This window comes from Bombus affinis, chromosome 6, assembly GCF_024516045.1.
Source record: "Bombus affinis isolate iyBomAffi1 chromosome 6, iyBomAffi1.2, whole genome shotgun sequence".
Classification (NCBI taxonomy): Eukaryota; Metazoa; Arthropoda; class Insecta; order Hymenoptera; family Apidae; genus Bombus; species Bombus affinis.
In genome coordinates, this window is record NC_066349.1 from 5,253,202 (window position 1) to 5,272,904 (window position 19,703).

At 36.9% G+C, this 19,703-nt stretch overlaps 1 protein-coding gene across 9 annotated transcripts in view; it reads left to right on the forward strand.

The window, feature by feature from the left end:
* Window positions 1-19,703, forward strand: part of LOC126917584 (teneurin-m) — a 652,557-nt gene that overhangs the window by 395,731 nt on the left and 237,123 nt on the right. For 3 of the 9 annotated variants that reach the window (XM_050724611.1, XM_050724612.1, XM_050724613.1), the window contains exon 1: window positions 991-1,531. The exons of the other annotated variants lie outside the window; for them this stretch is intronic. Coding sequence is in view for 1 of the 3 variants with exons in the window: in XM_050724613.1 (XP_050580570.1) it covers window positions 1,519-1,531 (13 nt within the window). In the remaining 2 variants the exon portion in view is untranslated. Of the gene's footprint in view, window positions 1-990; window positions 1,532-19,703 lie in introns of those variants that run through there. 9 annotated transcript variants of the gene reach the window in all.

Sequence of the window (19,703 nt, forward strand, 5' to 3'; positions counted from 1 at the left end):
TTATTTGTTTTTCCATAATTTGATATTTCGTAGTATTCCAATTTTCCTTCCCAAAATTGTTGCAAATCTGTCATCTTGGTATCGTATTCAATCATCAAAATTGTGAATCTATGCTGCATAGACTTACGACAAATTTAAATAAGGTGGGTGTTGCAGCAGTTCCGTTTATACGTCCAGAATCAATTTAGTTTATCTGTTAATCTGGCAGTTTATCTTCAACACGAAGCATTCGTCTATGTTTTTCCTCTGTTTTATCTTTAACGAGATCCACATGCCATGCATTATGACTTTAATACAGTGAAGCACCAAGCGTTTAAGCTTATTCGATAGCTATGTGATTTCAACAACATTTGTTATCCATTACAAGAATTTCGGCAAACAGGATGCATTTTATTCAAGATTTTTTAACGAAGAATGATATTGCGATCACGTTGTACTTTCATTTAAGGACGAATTACATACGTATATAATCACATCACCGACTCTACGCTATCCTCCACTAATAATCCGATCTAGGTAATCAAATTTAATTTTACATTCCACTTCTTTCGTAGCTGAAATAAGAACGGACCTAATCTACTGCTGTTGGTAGTGCTCGCGTTACGTCCTCGAGCGGGCGTCCTGGAGAAGAGGGTATTTGACGCGAGAAGCCGACACCTCTTCTTCTTCCCCGGTCTTTTCCTACGGTGGCACTGGTGGCTCGCGCTCTCCTCTCTGGGGCGCGGAGTGCCGATTTAGGGGATGAAACACGGAAGTAGGTTCGCGTGTACGCTCACATAGGTGCACACGCGTTCCTGTGTGTACGTAGATGGACAGGATAGGGCAACGAAGGGAGAAAGGGGTAACAATGCCGACGAGGACTACGAGCAGGACGAAAACGTCGACGACGACGACGACGACGACGATGTCAGCGACGGCCGTTGACGACGGCGCAATGTCGCCACGGTGTCGCACGCATGCGCCACGTAGAAGTAACAGCCGCGGACTCGGGTCGAACCGGGAAGCCAGTCAGTGCATTGCCAGCTCCTGAACCGCGAACGCTGAACTTGCACGTTCCTATATAATCGCGAATCTAGCCCCTTACTGGCCACCGCACACACAGTGTTCCGATTTCCTCGCGACAGACTCGAACCATCGACTACGCCTCAAACTAACCCAAATCTCTCGACCCTCTGACAATATCATTCTTCTTTCACGATTCTCATTGTGATTTCGTTCAATGTAAGAGAATCGAGATCAGTGGAAAAGAATAGTGCAGGACATTGGCGTGTACATGTGTTGTGTGCCTTCCAGCGGCAGGATACACCGGCTGTCTTTGGATATATGTAGCTACCTTTCCGTGGCACGGATTCCTGCAACTGCATTGCACAATCGGCCTGTAAATCGACAATCGTGTTTCGTATCGATAAATCGGTGCTTACTATGATGATGATCATTATTATGGTGATTTGAGAGTGTGTGCAGTGCTCGTGTGCAATGACACAGAGGGCAACCGCCGGTGTACTTATAGGATCTTAAATGTACCAATTAGGTGAGTGACGCATTCTAGCGGATCTTTCACTTTTTGAATCTCCTACGGAGACATGACTTCGTAGATTAAGTATTGTATGTTAGGCATGTATATACCAGTTATTACGAATATTTAACCTACTAATTGCGTGACTGTTTTTTGAGCATTTCTGAATTTACAAAGTTCCTATAGAAACATGGTTTCGTAGATTAACTATGTTGTGTTAGTACGTAGGTATATTGAGTTGTTAGGATTTTGTTGGTAGTGTGTTTGTTACTTATGGTCAATCGCGCGCTCTTTCGGTGTTTCTTGCCTCCCCACCACGCCCAGAGTTTAAGCTCGTTCGTTGTCCCGAAAGTTCGAACTCGGCAAGTTGACAAGCGCTCGGTTTTTTTAATGCGAGACGTGGTTGCTTTATCTCGCGTTCCAACTGCCGATTGATGGACAATTGGTGGGTGAAAATGGAGCGCTAAACTCGCGATTTCATTCAAAGGACATGCAATTACCTTTCATATATATAGGAATAGGAGAGAACGGAAGAGCACGTTTAACAGTAGCATTATTCATTAAGGTGTATGGTATTATGGTTGAAACTTTAATGAGAGAAACGACAAACGTATGACTATACTTATTAATATTCAGATGTGAAACAACAGTTATATATATAATACACAGTTTGTTAATTTCAATTTTGTAGTGAAGGTAGATAGAGTAAAATGATCACATGATTTGTAACAAGTGAATTGTGTATTAAAAATACATTCAATTATATGAAAGATATCTTAATATCGTGTAATTTTTTTCTCATGGTGTGAAATAGATATACCATACGTGCATTAAATGAATTAACATTCAAATCAACGAACTTTAAAGAGATTTTAAAGAAACGGATTTTATAGGCATATGAAAATACAATGTGAATTTTCGTCCGTCAATTTTTTTTAGGTTTCGCTGAATAGTCGATGATAGTTCGATTCTGTGAATATCAGAGTATTTAAATTCTTCGAAAAACATGCATTTGTACTTTCTTAAATTTCTGATTGTCATTTCTAATTATACTCCTAATTATTGAAATTTCTAATTGTTGTAATTTTATATAATTAGTGGATAATTGCGTCATTTGTGTCATTTTGTGATACATTTCTTGAAAATATTCTCATTCTTAAAGAAAAGGTAGAATTAATATCTTTTAAAGAAAACATAACATAAGAATTACAAATTTATATTTCTCATAAATTTTAGCAAAATATCTGAAAAGTAAATATAAAAATAATAAATTATACAATATGTGGTGGCTTTTACGTTAAATTTTCTTAAATATTTGCATTAAATATACTTATCTTGATGCTGTTATCGAATATATTTGCACATATCAGGACGAAAACAAAAATTGATTTTTGTTCGTTCACGGACACGCTGTAAAGTAAATTTGTTTAGAAGCAAGTTCGCTGACGCTGGACATTCTTGACATTCGCGTTAGAAGAAACGTCGACCTGCTGAATGTTTAGTGAACAAGTTCGTAGAAGCTTCTTAGCGTGGCATTTTGCTTCGCGTGAAAGCTCACACGACGATGTGAAAATATTGAAAAGTCGGTAGTAAAGTTTGATTAGAATATTCTCAATAAAATAACGAAAACATTTTTCTTTATCTTCGTCACACTCTTCGAATTATTTTCGATTCCATCATGGGATTTGCCTTTCAATTAAGTTTGATAAATTTTCATCCTAAAGTGTTAAGAATCTGTTCGTTTGTTGAGTGATTGAAATAAATAAGAATCAGATGTTGCAGAAATCCAGAGAATAGAGTGAATGTTGTAATATTTTATCAAATGTTGTTATCACTACGTGAAACTAATATGACCACGGTCATGTTGAAACAGAATTCAATTTATAATCGATCATCATCGTATTTCAACTCAATACCCATGAATGCGGTATTGTTGCTATTATTACGATATTGAAAACGCAAGCGTGTTTCATTCTTTTTCAACATGACTAACATTGAACAAATATCAAAAATTGGCATGTTATCAACGTGTGATGGTAATATTGAGGAAAGAACGTTGAAACATGAATTTCGTAAATGCGCAAACAATGCTACTATTTTTCCAATTGCGTTGTGCTGGAATTAATTAAAGAGTTATATTAATCGAGTATATGGCTTGCAAATGTACACATCAATGCAGATATGGAAACAGTGTGTCATTATATAAAAATCATGTGTGTCTTCTGTTTTTAACGCGCTTTGTATCATTTCGATCCAATGTGTGTATTTTTCTCTAATCAAAATAATTTTTAGTTGGAGGAACACATGAAAAAAGTTGTGCTTTTTTAGAAATTAATTCATCACTGAAAAGGATTGAATTAATTAATAAATTTTAATTTTGAAAGAACGATGCGTTACAGGCGAGCGACCTATCGGTGGCATTTAAATGGAAACAAACGCGACGCGCGTTTTCGCTCTTCAAAACGACAGCACGTTCGGTTCGGCGTGCGGGTAGCGTGTCACACGTGCCGTTGGCAGCTACGAAAATAGTTGCGCGAAAAATAATGACCCGCGTTCAGCCACGCGAGCGCTGCGAAGTAGAAACGCGAAATTGAGCAGGATATGGTAATAGTGGCGAGGGCGTGTTAGCCTCCGGCCACACCATTAGGCTTCTTGTCACGTAGAAAAACTATACGCGACGCTAGAATTACTAATAAAATTCTATTGTTCCAAACTTTCGATCTTGGTAACCAGCAATCGTTTTTACTACACGTTCAATTTAGTCATGGACTTTTTTGTATATTTGTTCGTACTGTGAATGGCAAATGACTCTTTACTAACATTTTCGTTATTATTGATGTGTGTCGCTTTAATTGCCTAACAATCAGTTTTTATCTTCGTTAAGTATATCTTTCGATCAAATTGTACGAGATGTATAATGAGGGAAACCCGTATGAAACCGTATACTTAGAGTTCTGAGTCCATAATCTTTTAATTTATGAAACAGGCGGTGTAATTAAGATTGTATTTACAAAATACCTGCATAATGAAAGATCAAGACACTTAAAAACACAAGAAATTTGATTCACTGCAGTATATGTGTTTTGTAATAAGCTTCCAGTGAAAAACGTTTGAATGTTGTAAAACGTAATTGCCAAGGGGCCGCTGGTTTTCTTTTTTTTTTTTTTTATTATTTTAATTAATTATGGAGATAAGTATGATAGACGGTTTTGTACAGCTTTCTCCTAGTTGTGGATGAGAGTGTACATGTGGGAGTTGTAAAACGATTTCGTAATGAAACTTGTTAGAAGGTGAACGTTGACCGGGAGCGATACGGCGCGAATAAAGCCAGCGGGTGTTAGAATCGAAGAATGCATAAATATGTAGGCACACGCGGACTACATTTGCATGTCGATGCTATCGACGATGGCTGGGTCGACGACCGGCCAGTTAAGTATTTTTAATAGGCGGTCAGACCAAAGGAACGCTTCGTTCTCGTATTCACTGATCCGTTCTATCAAGAGCAATTGATTGCCATGCTACCGAGAAGCTAATCGCAGTCATTTGTCGTTGTTCTCAACTTGTCCCGCCGTCAAATAGCATTCAATCGTCTTAAGACTATCGGATACGTCCAGTCTTCGTGAATCATCTGCAAGCATCCAGGCCTGTCTTCGAATCTCTGACCACTTTCTTCGCTAGATAAAGAACCGAGGTGGAAGCACGATCTTCGACCTTTCACCTCCAATGCTTCCTCTTCATTCTTTCCAAATGTCCGTTCGTAAATGCGCGCGTCAATATCGAACAATATACATACATATCATATCTTGTTAGGATATCGTTTAAGGGAATTATTAGTTACAATTATAGATAAACCTAATAAGTAAAGAAACATCAATAGTAAATATAATGATGTAAATAACGTTCTATGAGCTGTTTTCTATGTATCGAGTGTCTTATTGGTAGTAAAAAGATTATTTAATTATTTTAAACAATAAATTAATTTATATTCACTGAATAAAGTAGACTTTCCAGCTGATTGGTTTAAAGTTGAAAATTTAGAGCCGGAATGATTAATTTCTCATAAATAACTTACGTTTAGATTTTTAAAGATATCTTCAATCGTACAATTAACACATTTAAGGTCCTAAGTAATAATTATTAGCGGAGAGTGTAATATTTGATTTTGAGTTAACTGACCATCGACTATCCTATAATTTCGGAACAAATGCTTTCGCGCCCGCACGATTAACGGCGTATTCGAACGTACAAACAACAGGCATGATGTTAATTGATGCCAGGTCAATTACGTAGTTCGCAGACGTGTCATTAACTTATAGTCCCCGGTTGAATTGCATGTTTGGAGAATATTCTATTACGGATGAAATGACTTAACCCTGTCGCTTACACAATTAGCTGAGAGATTTTAATTTCTGATTTAACACGTTTTTCATCGAGGGGCTTGTAAAGCCTTCTGTTTCTTCTCATTGCGTGACTATTTACTTGAAAAATATAGACGTATCTTATTAGCTTTTTTGTAACTTGAAACGCATATGAATGATCTGATGAAAGAATCGAATCTCATTTTCTATTAGAATACTATCTTCTCTTTCTTCTATAAACATCAATCAGTGTTTAATAAACCAGTCGTTCTAAAATGTAGTTACAAAAGTTCTGTCTTTAATAGATTAGTATTTTAGAAATTAATTCATCATAATCAGAATATTCAATTTTTTCTTCTCCATTTATCTTTATACGAGAATTAGACATAAACACGGCAACAAAAATCCACAAAAAACTCTCAACCTCAAAATATGCCAACACGAGTTTATGGTGTTACGCAAAAAGCATTGAAATTCCCGTAGCCAGTTAAACTATCGAAGCTCGTCGACAAAGATATTTCGTTGCTTAGTAAATATTCATTTCGAGAGCATCGATCGTGAATGCAATCGGGCAGCTTAGCGTTTGCTCCAGGTTCGAAACAGTGACCGACATTTTCTCTGTCCAAACTGCACAGAAGAGTGAATCGAAAAAGATCAAAATTATACGGCAACTTGCTAATAGTAAAAAAAGCTCACCTTTATTCTTTCAGATTAGAGGTTTAATGTAACAGTGCTATACTGTGCTTCTGTTCTACTCTACAACCTTATACTCTAACTAATCACGACGAAAATATCTCGTTTTCTTCCTTTAAACATCTTTTGTACCCAGAATTCATCGATGCAAAGCAATTTCTCAAGAAAGTGGGATACTTTACATCGGGGTTGTACAAAAATAAAAGGGTTAGAGGAAAGGTATCGATAGAGTCTCTCTGTCGAAGTGCACTGTTTCAAAGAAAAGAGAAGAGAGTAGGTGAAACGTAAAGTCGGAGGGTGAGCGTCAGACCGAGGGAAACGACGGTTGTAGGCTTGAGGACGACAGATGAAGGTGAGAAGAGGGACGTACGCAGCGGACAGTCGCGTTTAAAAATGCAATCAGGATAATAGCGTGCCTTGAAGAAGGAATTCCTCTTTATTTCTCTGTTTCCCCTCCTTAGTTGGACTCTATGTCTCCTTTCGAGGTCCTCCCTCTTCATCTCGCCGATTTACTTTGCTTCCGGCGCGTGTTTACTCACGAACAAAGTCCACGTTTCTCAGCTTTAATTTGTTAAAAGCATGAAAGGCAGTAGCTGTGGAAATTGGAAGGGTGAGAGAAATCACGCGTGCAAATTTGAGAATTTTTATGGTGGTTACAAGAAATGTATATAGAAGCGTGGAAACATCGTATAATACGATAGAAAAGCTTCAATGAACGTTGAATAACACTGAGAAGTGTTTTTGATACGGTTGAGGACTTAATCATTCTTTATACCGATAACTCCCCGTTGGCTCAAGTTTGAAAAGAATTTCACACAATTGTCACGAAATAAAGCTTGAACGAGTGGTACAGTTTTTACTAATCCTGAAACATTACTTTCTTGGCAAGTCGAACTTTCCATAGGAAGTTTTCTCAACAGGAAATAAACTTCTGTTATTTTCAAGTGGCATAAACTCTAACCGTGAACGTTTGCCCAAGGGAAACTATGTAACGATTACGCCGTGAGAGAAGTTGAAGAAATACCGAGACTTAGATTACGATAATTTATGTTGAAACTATTCCTTAACGTAATTCTTGTTAGATAGCAAAAGAGTAACAGGTGAAGTGCAGTGACTGCGGTAAATATTAATGTGTTATTCTATCCATTATAGTGCTTTCAACACGATAAATTAAACAATTAAAAAAAATTCTACGTTAGAGATTAGAAAAAAATTAGATAAGAACCGTAAAAAAGGAATTTTTATCGAAAAGTTTTTGTATTTAATATATAGTATGATTAACAATCAATAGGATGCTTATGTAGACAATGAAAACGTTCATACAAATTCATATTTTTATAAAGATAAACAAAGAGTGAATGTTTATACTAGATCGGTATATATCAAATGTCGTTTTATACGATAAATCTTCAGTTGCACGTTTTTTCAAAATATCATATATTTATTCAAAAAGGTAACAGTTAATTTCCTTCTTCATATAGAGATTATAAAGCGCGAATCTTACGATTCGGCACACCGGCGGTCATCGCTTATGATCACCGCAAGGGAGCGCATCGCGCGGTTTGAATTCGCGAAGACACGACAACCGAACATGGCGGACGCAATATTGCTATCGTCTACGTATTTAGTATTCTGATTCACAATGAATGTAGTTGAGAGAATTTGCGTGAATGATTTGTGTGAAGTGATAATGGAATACGTGAACATGTATTTTAAGATATTAACGTTGTGAGTACAGGTTAGTTGAGCGGGAAAATGCAAATATAGATTAGAATCTGCGTGTTTTGGTTATGTTTAGAAATGTGTTTAGGGTGTGAAATCTTTAAGAACTGTGATTGAAAGCTCTGATTGCAGTCTTGAGAGGTGTGATTGAGATGCGAGAGAATGGATTCGAGATCATTTCCCGAAAATAATTCTGAATAATAAGAGAATATTCTACACGAGGTACATTGAACACACAATATATATTTACATTATATACATATACATTTAGGAAAAATCGAGCAAAGCAGAATCGCATAATGCTTATAACACACGATTATCGAATATGAATACATTCTTTTTAGTGTAAAATAATTCTTGACGGTTTTAATAATTTGCTAATGATAACTCGATTATTATGGCGCACCAACTTCAAACTTAAAAAAAACGGCATTTCATACATTTGCATTAACCTACATACACATAATTAGCGACGTTACTGTAATACTGAATACATGAATTCTTTTTACTATAAGATAGTAAATAATTCGTGAAGATTGTAATAATTTGATTATTCGCTTTTACATTTAAATAATTAAGAAATTTAATTGAATTACATGTACATAATTGACGAATCTATTGTAACATTAAATTCTTTTTAATATGAAAGAATTCTCGAAAGTTTGAATCATTTGTTAAATAATAATTCAATTGTGTGTGGCGTATCAAATTCAAGCTTCAGGTAAACATTTTCTTCCTCAAAATCCGGTAAGCAGATCTTATTCTATACTCTCATTGATCGATATGGAGCGCGTCTTAAATTAGTCTGTAATATTGTAGGGGGTGATAAAGTTGATAGACATTATCGCGAACAGGGAGGTCGGATGTCATAGAGCCTATATGGCTGGGAGCAAAAGCCTTCCTATATTATTGTGTGTATCGTATACACACGTACACATATGCATACGTGTGTCACATGCACATGTACAATGTACACATATGCAAGGCGTATGCTGTCATACCGATATGCACACGTTTGCGCGCATGCTTTGGTGCATCGACGAATCCGCGCCGCGACGCGACGTTTACGCAGCAGCCCGCTCGACGTCGTGCAAGCTCACAGCTTTTGATTACACACACGAATGTACGTGTGGGTGTATAGACGTAAGTGTACCATACACTGTACGGTGTATAAGATGCGTATCAGTGACTCTTCCACAACGCATCGTTTTTATTTTTATGGAATTATCCCGAGGAGTCCGCTAAAATACTGCTTATATCATTGTCTTTCAATAATCATATACAGTATAGACTATTAGTTTCAGTTGAAGCCCTTTTCTTTTCATTGGTGTGTATGATATGTGTACGATGTGTGTATGATAGTTTATGGAATTTTGAAAATTTAATGGTTCGATGGATTGAATGAAATAATGGCAAATAATGATTAGTAGACTGCGGATTTTTAAGCAAATTAATGTTTCCATAAACATAACTAAGACAATGAAACCTACGTAGAAATTTGTTCCACCCACTAAACATTATAATGAGTATTATTATATTTTGAATATTTTATATATCCTTGCGTTCCATATGTATTATGCACATTTTTGCACAATTAGATTTTTCATAAATGTATAAAACTGCTGCAGGCTAATAATTAAAAAAATGAAAGCTAAGCGTAGCAAATTAGAACAAGTGTGGCGCCATCATCACATCTTAAGTATTTTCAAGTGATGGGATGCTAGATATTAAATGTTTATGTGACTTTACAAAATGTAATAATAAATAGTAATTATATATTAATACGTAATACCAACACGATATAAGGTGAAAATTCACTAGGAAATCAATTTTTCATTATTGTATAATCAAGAATTTTTTTTAAATTTAACCAAATTTCAAGATATAAAGTTTAGATTTCGACTTTGCTTTAAATCTGACAAATATTCCAAAGCCAGTAGAAGCTTTTTAATTCGCTCGTGGTATTTTTATTCGAATTATCTGTCCCCCCCATAGTCAGTCCGTCAAAGGAGTACAGCAAGTACATTAATTTCGGGACGACACCCCGAACGCAAACTTACACACATGTACCTGTACACTCACGTCTGAATACGTACATATATATGTGTGTATGGTCTAGCGTATAGGTGGTCCGGGATGGTGACCACGACACGGTATATAGCTACGGCTAAACCCTGCTAAAGCTCGTAATGTATAGCCTAGCGCAACCCGTGCTACGCCCTCTGGCCAAACCCCACGATCCCTCTCTCTTCTCTTCTCTTCTCTTCTCTTCTCTTCTCTTCCTTCTTGTCTCTTTTACTCTCTTTTCCACGTACATAGTCTGTTTTTCTATTACTTTCAGTTCCTCGCCCGGAGTTTCGATGGCAACTAGAAACCACCCAGGACGTTATTGAACTATCGCGTTGGATTTAACCAATCGTTCATTAATTACGTCGAATCGTTTTCGATTTAGGTAGTTTAGCGTGGCATTATTGGTAGTTTAACCTAGTATTAACGCGTGAGAGTATGAATGTTATTTGAATGGAATGCAGAGAAGATGAGACTGGATGTTCCGCTGACGTGTTTGTGACTGTTGGAATTGCGGTAAAGGGTGACATATGGATTAGGAGGGTTTGAAATGAAGGCGGAAAGGAGAAGGGGTTTAAAAATGAAAATTGAACGAAGTATTATTGGTATTGGGATAGATATAGCTTTTAGATCGTTATTAATGCCTTAAAAAATCGCTTTAGCTAAGTAGAATTTTAAGTATTAGGTAGGCATAATTTTAGATAGTAAGTAGGTAAAATTTTTAATGTATTTAAATATTAGGTACGTCGAATTTTTGGTATTATAGAATTTTTGATATAGGATTATTAAGTAGGTAGAATTTAGACATAGACAGGTCAATTTTTAAGTATTATGACTAAAATTTACTAATTTTGTGAATTTTTCAATAAATAAAACCAGTAAATGGCCTAGTAATGGTTATGATTAGCAGTTGATATCGAATAGGATGCAAGAAGATTATAGGTAATATGATAAATGAAAGATTAACGCTGCACCGGATGAAATATCATAACTGAACCAGGTTGAAAGTGCGGCTTACGATATCGTGATTCAGGCAGAGTAATGTACCGCTGATTAAATTATCAAAAGCGTTGAGGTTATTGGGGTGAAGGGTGGATAAGTCGTAGCCGCTGCGGATTCCGCTTTACCGATCGAGGGGGAACGGCCTTAGTTCAATTAAAAATTTATGAAGGGTTCCCCAGCTTCTGTAGTTTCATTATGTAACGATATTAATATTTCAAGGTTTATCTCAGAAACATCGCGACATTCTTTCTCTTCATACCTTTTGTATATTCTTTTCTTTGTGACGCTTGCACTCCCATTCAAAAATATTCAGACACTAATATTTTGCTTCTGTATAAGATCGATAGATAAGGTAAGTTTTCCAATGGTTTTTTGAATTCTTAAGCGGATCATTCTCTAACCAACCAAACATCATGAAATTAAAAGTAATTAAGAACAAATCAATTTGGAACAAAACATTAAAAATTAAGAGATGCATAAACAAAGAAATTATTGTACATATCCAAAAGATTAAAAATTTGAGTGACGACTTCAACTATCTTGCCTGGTTTATGGGTTGTAATTTCTCCATGATTTTCCAAATTTAGTTAGGTTTTTATAAGCGTCCCAAAACTAACAGACGAAAATGTGTAAGGTATCTTCTAACATCTCAGAATTTTGTCCACGCCCAGAGTGGGCAGGAAAGAGACGACCATGGGGCATCCTCCTAAGGGAAGGTCCGAAAGTTCCCAGTTTTCTAGATGGGGTAGTTCCACCTCCTCGATCCTCGGTGATTCAGTGCGTTCACGGGAACGGTCAGATAACGAGTGAGTCTTTAAAGCCTTCGTTCTGGCATCACAAATCACGTTAGGATTAAGGGCGGCGGCACCGTCGGAGGTGGCAACGCCGACTCCAATTACGCTCACCGACCCATAGTCGTTTCCTTCTCCTTCGTCCTGTTTTCTTAAACCTGAATTTATTGTTTATTCCCTGGCGCTTTCGTTCGGCCCCGGTGTTTCTCGTGGGAGACACGGTTAATAAATCTTCGTCGTGTTCCGCGTCGAGTAGGAAAACAAGGTTCTTGTCTTGGTTCCCCGTGGCCTTTTCCTACGCGTCACTTCCGGTGAGATCTTCTTCCGTTTGGAATCAAGTCGTTGCGTTCCCCTGAAAACACTACGTCTCAAATTAAAGAAAACACGGACTGCTAGGGACTACGATATTTTCAAAGCTGGATGGAGCCAATTAATGTAACACGCTGGAAACTAATTACATGGGCTCCAGAGTGTCCTTGTTATTGTGTCGTGTCTTGAATTCTTTTTTTGTGATTGAGTGAATAGGAGATAAAGCGTTTAGTAAAATGTGAACGGGTAAGTGGATTATAAGATGAATAGTTTCCTTAATCTTGCTGTTTGATTAATGCGTATGGTGATTGTTCATTCATTCTAAATTTTTATATCTCGATATTCTATGCCCTTAAAATTCTATTATAGAAACATACAATTATGGTAATTTAGAAATATAGAATACATCACGGTATTTATATATGGTACATACATATATAATCTTCATATCGAAACAATAATAAATTTGAAATTTAAACATTATTTTAATCAAAATATTCTAAACCAATAACAACGAACAAAAACAATGATTTGTTCCAAAGTATCCGACTATATATATATACACAAGTATCACATTTCTCCAACGATTCAAGGAAAATCAACTCGGCATGAGTACTTTCGTGTTCTTTTTTCTTTTATATCGTCTGTCGTTTTTCTCGTCAACCAGTATGTACCAGACAGGCTTGCACTTCGTCGATGGCCCACGGGTAAACCGTACCAGATATTGTTTTAGGGCTGCAATCTGAGCATCAGCGGGGGATAAATCTACAGGGACGTTTTGTTTCAGCTTCTTCCACTATCTTTCTCCTTTTTTTTACTTTTTTTTTTAATACAATAACTCGGCGATGTTTTTTCTCCCTCTCTCATCTGGCTCTCGTATTTCTTTGTTTCCGATCCTCTCGTTTTTAACGGCATCATTTTATGGCGATACTAAATTTCGCTAGGTGCGTGAGACGAAACGATATCAAGCAGTTTCGAACAGAGCACAGTTTAAGACTTCAAGTTTCTATCATAATTCCAAAATGCCAGTTGAGATTGGAAGAAAAACATTTGTGAGTTTTGCATCTAGTTCGCACAAAACTTTCCGACGTTAAGTTAAGGAACTGCGTGTAGGACACGTATGATTCTTAATTCAAGTTCATAATGTTCACTCTTTTAAACATTTTTTCCAAATTTCGCATGGTTACCCTGCATGCACGAAAAATCGTAATCGGTCAATCGCTTGTTTGATAATTTCAACGAATTAACGCACCTTGTATGAAACCAAAAATTGTTCAAATGCTTATAAATAGGAGTGTATATGTACTGACGCTAGTGGCGGTCTCATCACCAATCCCCCGCGTAGAGTAAATCGAGGGAAATCGGCGATCTCGTTTCCCCGTTCCCTCTTTCACCCCTATCTGCTTTCTTTTTTTCCCATTTTGTTTCATTTTACCAGCGAACGAGCCGCGAGGAAGGGTAGCGCGAACGCGAACGGACGAGAGGTATTAAAACCGGTCTAATTGACACCGATAGGGAAATTTCGCTGTCCCAGTTACAATTGCCTCGACGTCCCATGTAATTGGCGTGGTCGTTTGAAAAAAAACGGACAAAAAAAAAAAAAAAATACCAACAACGAAGTTCCTGCAATCGGTCCGCGGCTACTTGATTTCTTTCATATTTTGTAATGATTTCAATTGATTGTGTCTCGAACACGTGTAGATTGGTTTGCGAAATGTTAGTTTCGATTCGCAATTATCGTACTAGTTTCAGTGCTTGATTTCGCGACAGGGAATAAAAATTGTGTCATCGATTTAACCGCGCGCATAGAGACATTACAGTGCTTGTCGATTTGCGAATAAATAACTTTGTTACTTTGGAAAACGTGATGCCTCCATATAAACACGTTACGTTACTGATGTCACTGTTATGCAAGGACTAAATTAATGTTTCGTAACAAAATAGAATTTAATGTTTCATGTAAGTGTAGAGATATACAAATACCCATTCTTCGTTTTCATACGAATCCATTAGGTTTTTAATTAACATTACGGAAAGTAATTATCTTTTTATCTTGAGAGATTTCCTATCTTTCTGATATCAGATACAAAAAATACAAACTTTCAGCTTTTGATGAAAAATAAATTTCTTCTTTATCAGCCCAAATCTCTTTCACAACATTTATAATGAATTATTAGGTACTTGTAGGATATTTACACTTTTTATAAAGATTTACTCATATATATTTTGAAAAATCTGAAATATTCGTTTGTCTATTTGTTATCAACTATTCTTCGTTCTTAAATAATATAATGCCCTAATTGAATTACTAAAATGAAAGAAAGAAAAAGGGGGGGGCGGTAAGAAATTAATCGGAAATAAAGTCTTGTTTAATACCTGGCAGTTGGTAAAGTGAAAAGCTCGCTAATCTTACTTTCGCCAGGAGTTAATTAGACAACGAGAAAAACGTGTTACGCAAGGTGTATTGGCAAGCAGCGAAAATTTGTTGCGGATTTGCATATTCACGGGGTGCGCACGTACTTACCCCAACGCGAAAACATTTACCTTCGGTCGTCTTTATTATTCCTGGCCGTTACGAAGCCTTCGAATCCGAAACTTTGCTCTTTCCAGACGAATAAGTTCCTGCCTTCTCCTGAAACTCTCATTATCGTGCAAATGGAAGTAAAACATTCGAGAAGTGCCGGTTCTTGTTTTTTCTCTCTTTTTATTACCGGTCAATAAATTCCTTCGAATTTCCTATTCTGTGTAACATCGTGAACATGCTTGCCGGATTTGCGATACGTTATTTTGTTGAAAAAATATTAACAAACATTAATCAATGAAAAATTAATTTCACTTTTTACTCTTATTTTTACCATTTTTGCTATTTTTAATATCATTTTTATTATTTTTGTTATTTTTGTTATGATATATAACTTATTATTATAAAGTATTCAGAAGCTGCTTAGAAGAGTTGCTTTTCTTGGGATTTCGCTTTGACTGGCGAATGTCAACGATGATCGGGGATGATTTTATTCTTTCAATCCACCTTCCGAACTACCAGCCAAGTTCTCATTATTACAAAGCCACTAGCGATCCGTCTCAGACCATTCAATTTCTCTTTCTCTTTCTGCCGTCCATCACACAGTCTCCTTTTGCACCCCTTCCTCCAGTTAGCTCTGTTATACTGAGGATAGTAAACCAAATTGAGTCGTTTTCTAACTTGTAATTGCAAGCACGAAATTAAGCTACTCGTTTAAAAGATTGTACCGATCTGTGATATGAAATACGTACAATCACTTCAATTACAATATATGAAGATATCAAGATCTATTACCATTCGTAAAAATAAATTTCTAATCGTCGATTTAATTATAATTCTGCAACTATATATTCCATATTCCATCGTCTTCATTCTCGGTTATGCAAAATACCTAACCAATTCTTAAAGAAGATACAAATCCACGGTCTAACCACTATTTATCTACCAATTTATCAACCTAGAAAGATCCACAATTTTATTATTATTTAAAGATCAACAATCAAAAATTAAAAATCATTGTCTCCATTCCAACAACAGGTTAACAACTCTGGCCTTCTTAAATAAGATAAAAGAAATCTTGCTGAAATTCACCAAATTATTTGGAATGCGGCGTTCTAACCTAAAGTTTCCCAGCTTTATAACGTTTCCTGAAAACTGTAGAAACAACCAAGAGGGAGAAATGGTGAATCGTCTGCATGGACGAAGAGAGTGATATAGAGTGAGAGAGAAGCATTTGGGGGATGAGATATATAGGCATCGGCTAGCATCGGCGCGATACATAAATAACGATATCGGTGTTTTCACAAGCACACACGCTCCGAAGCGTGTACAAGGGAGGTTACTCTAGCGTGGCGGCGGGCTGCGGTATATAACTCACCCCGTCGAGAGTCGTGTACGCTGAATAGAGTCACCGGGATCGATACCTATTGGCCTGTACGTAGATACAGCTCGCGGGACAGGAATTTTTCCGCTCCTTCCAATTTTAATCCTCGTCGTGCCACCGACATACACCAGACCCGTCCCGCCCGCGGAAATCGTTCCCGCTACGGTCATTCGTTTCCCTGTTTAAAATGATAGGATTGCTTCCTCATGTTTACTCGGTCGACGCCACGCGAGCCAACATTCAAGTTAACTCGACGTCCAGACTGTGTGTCTGCGGTCTCTCCTCGAGATGTTGTAGACAGTGAGTGAAAGATCGATCAATTAGAAGCCAAATATGTTTGGTTCTTGATCACAATTGGTGTCTCGTAGACAGATGTTGTTGTATTCCCTAGTTTGACTGTGTTTGATTAAAACGAATTTAATAATAGACGAAATATTTTATTGAAGATGTTCGTATTGCTTATCATCATGGTATTTACAAGTTTCGAATTTGAAACTGAAATGGTGGAAATGTGAAACACATTCTGAGCCAATGAAACCTTTTTATTTTATATCTGCGAATGCAATCAGGAGAAGTTATTTTGTTCGACTACAGCAGTGAATGTTGCTGTATTTCCTTTGAACATACATTATGTGTTATATAACTATTTATACATAACAAAGTATTAAAAATTTCAGTTTCATTGATGGGCTTTCATATGTACAGATAAAAATGTCCACTATTCAATAATTTCATCTTGTCAATATCCTTTCTGAGCTAAGCTCGATTGTACAAGATCAGTCAATTTTGTTGCTTATCACATTCTATATTTATAAAATGCATTATGAAAAGTATAGAAACACAGCGGCACAAACTTATTGGGCGATTTAAATCTATATAAATATATATCTGTAACATTACGTTTATAATACAATTTACGAGAAGACAATGATAATTGTACAAACAAAGATGCACCAACTGCTTCGGATTTATTCGAAATTATAAGAAATTAACGTTTTAAATGAATTTAAAAGGAATGAATAGAAGTAACAGAGAGTTCATTTAACGATGTTGAAACGAAGTAACGATTCTCCAATCCATTTGAGCTTTCTTATCGTTTAAAACCTGGCCGCGATCAGAAGAATCGATCGAGGCAGTAGTCATGACGCCGTACACGAGATCGCGAAGCTACAAGCTCAAACCATTGCGCACCGAACCTAATTCCGCGCGGGATTTGCTAATCCAGGGTTGCAGAGTCGGTCATTATTTGGTGTCGCGTGATCCCGGGGGTAAAGCAGCACACGGGGCGTACAGCGGACCACAGAACGCGCTGTATTTATCCCCCGATATATCACCCAAACCCCTAAACACCCTGGAAAAGCCCATCTGACCGAAACTGGTCGCGTATAAAGCGTCACGGTAGAAACCTACAGTAAAGTATTTAGCAGTGACGCGGAAATTCGAACGCGAACCCATTGTGAAAATGTCCTCTGTTTCCGTAAATCGAGCGCTATTTCCACGATCGTCCGATAAATAAGCATCCCAATAGTACAAATCGTACAATTTTTACGTCTAGAAAGCTACGAAATATTCTATAATATATGATCTATCTGTTTCACGCCAATAATACATAAATATTAAATTTTTATATCTACAAAATTACGAAATATTTTATAATAAATAGTTTATCCGTTTTGTTTCAACAATACAGAGAGATATTAAATTTTCACTTCAAGAGATTAAATGGAAGAGATTGTTTTCAACTATTTGACGAAAAATGCAGAATTTAGATACAAAGCTTTTGTAGGAAATAAATATTAATAATCGTATTATGTGCGTGTACTACATTGTGAAATAGTTGTATGGTTTGATAAAAAAGAACAGATTACCGTAACAGTCGGTGAAACAGATTGAAGAAGAAAATTCAAGTGGACTTTGTTTAAACCAGATTTTCCAACATTCAACAATATTTTACTTAATGGTTTTTAAGATCGATGGTATACTATTTGAAAACATCAATAGACTTACCAAATATATGTCTATATAATAATTATGATCAAAATGGAAAATAAAATGGATGTATATATGTATATTTGTTTTTTTTTTTACTCATTTTCATTATCAAGATTCATTTTCATGAATTTGATAGTTCAAGTATTTTAGTTTCTCGCATTTCCTCAAAATGACCCCATGCAGACGGTTAATGCTTCACGTTTGACGCGATGACGCATTCCTTAATTATTAACGCGGTTCGACAGATGCGCGAACGACCAGTAGGGAGCACGCGCGATTTGTTCCACATCTCGATGTATCGTTCAGCCACCGATACTTCTCGAAAATGTAACGCGCAACTCTAAGGGGAGAGTGATGCGAAATGCAATCGATCTCATCAGGATTGTACTACTTTCATGAATAATGCAGCATCTATATGTAGCGGCTCTTAGTTCTACTCGCAACAACTCCATTCGCAAGTGGAAAGCTGCCGATGTTCCTCAATAATCTGGTGGGCCAATCTAATCGGTAGCCTTCTGCACCAAATTCGATCTGTCTTGACAGAAACTCCGTGAATAATCAATCAAGCGTCGCTTTAAATCCTCAACTTGTCCCACGTTATATGATTACATTCAGGATTTGTACATCTGATGCATGATATTGATTAACACTTTCGCTGTTGAGGCGAACGGTGCGCCTTTACAGCGTGGTCCGTAATTCACAGTTCAAACGGGGTCAGGGAGATCGTATGGCTCGAAATAAGACGAAAATCAAGACTAACACAATTACGTCGGAGGCTTCCTTTTTTTGAGAAAGTCAAGTTCGAGCATTTGTGAGATGCTTAATTTGGATGAATAGAGGCGATCTTTCCTCGCTATTAAACAATAGTCACATAATTCTGCTTTTTTAGTCTCGCTGTAATGTGTATTCAGAGGGGTTTGTCGTTGTGCCGGGAACATAGAAAATTAATAAAGTAAAAGCAGAAATGGTTGCCAAGGTAAGGAGTAAACCATGCCGCAACTAGATTCGAGCTTCGTGTGTAGAGCTTCGTGTAATCTGGCCGAGTTATATTTGCATTTTTAGATAGCCGGATAACGTACGTAGAGCATGGCGCGGCATAATGCGCGGTTACCAGCGACACACGTTCGACGCCATTAAAATTTCCATGAAATTTGTGCGGTTCAGCGTTGGTTAAGTGAAATTCGATTCATTAATCATACATGACAACGTTCAATTAGAAGTCGGTGTACAGATATAGCTCTTTCAATATTTCAACCGAGTAAAGATTCTCTCGATTCCGGGGCTTAACGCCGATAGAAGGAAGCCGTGGCTCGATCAGAAAATGCTCGTGTTTAATCCACGCGCCGTA